Source organism: Chaetura pelagica, unplaced genomic scaffold (assembly GCF_000747805.2).
Source record: "Chaetura pelagica isolate M959 unplaced genomic scaffold, ChaPel_1.0 scaffold417, whole genome shotgun sequence".
In the NCBI taxonomy this organism is placed as follows: domain Eukaryota; kingdom Metazoa; phylum Chordata; class Aves; order Apodiformes; family Apodidae; genus Chaetura; species Chaetura pelagica.
In genome coordinates, this window is record NW_009953966.1 from 550719 (window position 1) to 554644 (window position 3926).

At 40.2% G+C, this 3926-nt stretch overlaps 1 protein-coding gene across 1 annotated transcript; it reads left to right on the top strand.

Moving 5' to 3' along the window:
* The first annotated feature begins 1379 nt into the window (after positions 1-1379).
* On the top strand, positions 1380-2443 carry LOC104392723 (probable G-protein coupled receptor 141). The gene is made up of 2 exons (XM_010002155.1): positions 1380-1416; positions 1497-2443. The coding sequence occupies exon 2, from the start codon at positions 1502-1504 to the stop codon at positions 2441-2443; it is 942 nt and encodes a 313-aa protein (XP_010000457.1). The 5' UTR covers positions 1380-1416; positions 1497-1501.
* The last annotated feature ends 1483 nt before the right edge of the window (positions 2444-3926 follow it).

Consider the following 3926-nt stretch of genomic DNA (forward strand, 5'->3'; position numbering starts at 1 on the left):
AGTAGCAATATTTATGTTGATTATAATACAATTTCTGGAGTCTTAGATGCATTGGGCTACCTAGAGAATAACTAACTTTTCAGAGTGTAAAGAGATCTTGATTACTGCTTAGAAGTATTGCTAAGAGACAACAAAAAAATATCTGAGGCACATTGCAGATATGCATTCCCCACTGCAAGAGAAAATGGTTTATAAACTGTTGCAGGCATTTCCTTTTCCACAAAAGAGAGAATTGCTTAATAACTTTTTTACCCTCCTATCTTTTGGCAGTATGTGCTACCTAAAAATTAAAACACGCTGAAATATCAATTGCAGAAAGAGACAGAGGAACTACCTTGTGAAGTTAACAACATTGCCGTATTAAAAGAAAGCTGCAAAAATTCAAAAGAAAATCTCCTCTTGTGTTGTGGACTCACCAGTGAAATGGATGACATATCAGATTCACCTCTTAGTAATAGTTCAGGTAGCAGCAGCAGTATAAGTGGGATAGTGCAGAGCCCAGGACTGTTCAATTCTCCCTGCTTCTTTTCTGGACATCGTCTCAGTCCTTTCAGAGATGCAACTATTCTTCAAGATGTCAACCTACTTGAACTCTTCCTCCCTACCCCCAATCTTGTAGTACTTAAAAAAACCACCAGAAGTTACATTTAGAACTATAAGAATTGTACTTAATCTCTCTTTGAAACAGTAATGCATTAAAATACATATAGCATACTTAATAAATTTACTGTTATCTAGCCTCAGCTTGGGCCAGGCAGTCTTATATGCATTAACACAGGATGTCCCCTCCTAACATTTTCTAACAGCCTGTTTTGTAACACCCAGTTACCACATATAAGATGTGAAATGGCCCCAAGCAGCAGGACACCACTGCCCACAATACTCGGTCTGGCAGGATCTGAGCAGGATCTCCACGGAGCTCCATGGAGCCTGGGTATCCATGGTGTTTAATCTCTTACTCAGATAAACTGTCCATGGAGAAGAAGAAGTTTGCTGTAATGTGTGCAAAACTCAGCTCTAGGTCACAAACAAAATTTGTTGTTTTGATATAGCAACATATGGTTGTTATCTGGCTTTGGGAAGGGCAGATATATGCTGCGAATAAACAATCTGATTAATTTGAACTATGTCTAATCTTCAGTGCAAAAGCATGGAGATGCTGAGAAGAGAGGATAACTAATAACACAGAGCTCAAAACCACAACAATTATGTCACTTCTCTAGGGATGTCCCCGCATATTAATAATTCATGCATGTTTTTAAGGTTATGGCTAGCAATGTCTTAAGGACTAGAGCAGCTTCTCTCCCTGGCCTTCTCAGCCATTTTTTTTTTATGGCTGGAGGATGTTTGGATAGAACTACTGGTAACAGCTTTTGCCAGCTGTGAGATTGCAGGATTATCCCTTGAGCAAGATCCCGACAGAAAGCTTTGCTGGCTTTTCAGGTGGGCTGTCTCATTCCTTCCTTAGCTTAGTCTTTATGTATTTTTTCATTTCTAGAATATGTACAAGGAAGATTTCAGGAACATGATGGAAGAGAACAGAAATAGCAGTGACTCCTCCTCCTTCAATTACAGCAGCACCATGAGTGCCATACTGATTACTGCCTACTCGGTTGCCTTTGCAGGAGGTGGGATTGGGACCATCATAATGTCGTTTGTGCTGGTCAAGATGAACACTCTGTCTGTGACCACCACAGCTATCATAAACCTGGTTGTTGTGCACAGCCTTCTCCTCTTCACAGTGCCCTTCCGCCTGCACTACTACATCAACAAGAAGTGGGTGTTCAAGATAGCATTTTGCAAACTGGTGAGTGCAATGGTGCACATCCACATGTACCTGACCTTCCTGTTCTACGTGATCACGCTGGTGATCCGGTGGCTCATCTTCTTTCAGTGGAAGGACAAGGTGGAGTTTTACAGGAAGCTGCATGCCATTGCATCAAGTGCTGCCGTGTGGGTCTTTGTCATGGTCTTTGTGGTACCAGTCCTGTACTTTGAGTATGGACGCTCAGGCTTATACAATGATACGACATGCTTTAAGTTCCACAATGAACTCAAGCAGGATAGTGTGAAAGCCCTGAACTACACTATAATTGCAGCTGTTGCCTGCATTACCTGTGTCCTCTTGGCCTTGCAGATTTTCACCCTGGTAAAAGTGACGAGAAAACTTTCCACCTCCCTCTGGTCACACCAAGAGTTCTGGGCCCAGGTGAAAAACCTGATTTTCATCTGCGTCATCATGGTTTGCTTCCTTCCCTATCACCTCTTTAGGGCTTACTACATACAGCACGTGAGTGATTTTGAGCACTTAGAAAGCTACAATGAAATTTTTTTGAGCCTTACTGCCCTCAGCTGTCTGGACCTGCTCTCGTTCGTGCTGAGCGGAAGCCGCCTCTTCAAGCAAAACGTGGACATGCTCCGCAGGATGTTGTCTTGCTGCTAGCATCAACCTCCTGCACCACGTGTGGACCTGGACGTAGATGAGCAGGCTGCTGGGCAGGGTGGGCCTTGGAAAGAGCGCAACACACTCACCCAGGGCTCTGCACACCTGCTCCCCCAAATAATGAGGTGAAACACATCTAGCGTCTCAGCTGGCAAACTGGGAAGTTACCTCTGGGCTTTCCTTTCTGTGCTTCCTAGTAAGTTGCAGATGCACCTGGAGGAGTGGGAGGAAAAGGAACAGGCTCTTCCTTCTTTTTGTCTTTACATCAAGGGTTGTAAAATCAAAGGCCACTCAAGAACACTCAAAATTTGCTACGTATGTAGAAACACAAACAGAAAAGCAGGGTTTTTTTAATGGAACAAGATACAGATTTCTGAAACATAAAGATCTACTTATTTTCCTACATAGATTTCTTATTTATTCACCACAAGCTCTCATAAAAAGGAGGGAGTGTATTGTTCCTTCTGAGTAGGTTTGTTTCTTCACTGTAAATACAAGCATAACTTCCTAATTGAACTGAACAATTAAACCAACTCTTTAGAAAACAAATCAGCAATAAATATTTATTTCTTAAAAAGATTTTCTCAAAGTAATTTTTTTGAGAAAAGAATATTGTTCTCTTTCCCGCATTGTAAAAACATCCCCAACAACAAAAGTGCACACCGTTACTGAAAGCAACATAGTAAGTTCAAAAAAGCACATATTTTTATTTGCAGAATTGTTCAATCACAAAAAAATATTTAACAGTGATGATCATTTTATTTAGATAGTTCAGAGAGCAGTTGTCTTCTCTTAAAAAGTCAAATATTTAAGGACTCCAAAGTAGTAATGACTCTTTTTCTCCTACAATTTTATGCAATTCTGAAGTTTATCATTAATTACTTGCAGTATTTTTAGCTTCAAATCACTTATATCAATTTAGTGTTACTAGTAGAAGAAATCCATTTGGTGCTGTTTGAATTGGATGGATAGAAAAAGCTATTAAAGCTGGTGTAGCTGAAAACCTTAGTATATCTCAGTGAGATATTGTGAGTTGCTACCTCTGAAGAAAGAATTAAATTCCATGTAAAAAGAGAAAAAAAAAACCAGCAAAATAATTCTCTGAAAGGTATCCAGGCTTTTATAGCTCAGCTGCTTTACAACTGTACCAAAAGAAGATTTTAAAGCTTTAACTGCTATAACCCAAGACAGCAATTGCTAATTCATCTTTCTTCTTCTTTCCATCCCTTGGCACATAGCCTGAATCACAGCAGCTGTTAAGGTAGAAATGTGAGAGTCTGCATTGTGTGTGGATCTAAGACAAAAGTGAGAAGGTGTTTGCCCCAAAACGATAATGGTAAAGAGGGAAAAAACCACTAGATGGATTCCAGAGTAGTTGGAGAACTACAGAGACTCATAACATTGAAGGAGTCAATTTGACTGTGCAGTTCATTGTTAGGTAATTATGTGTCATTTAGAAAGCAATGAAGTGCTCTGACCAAAT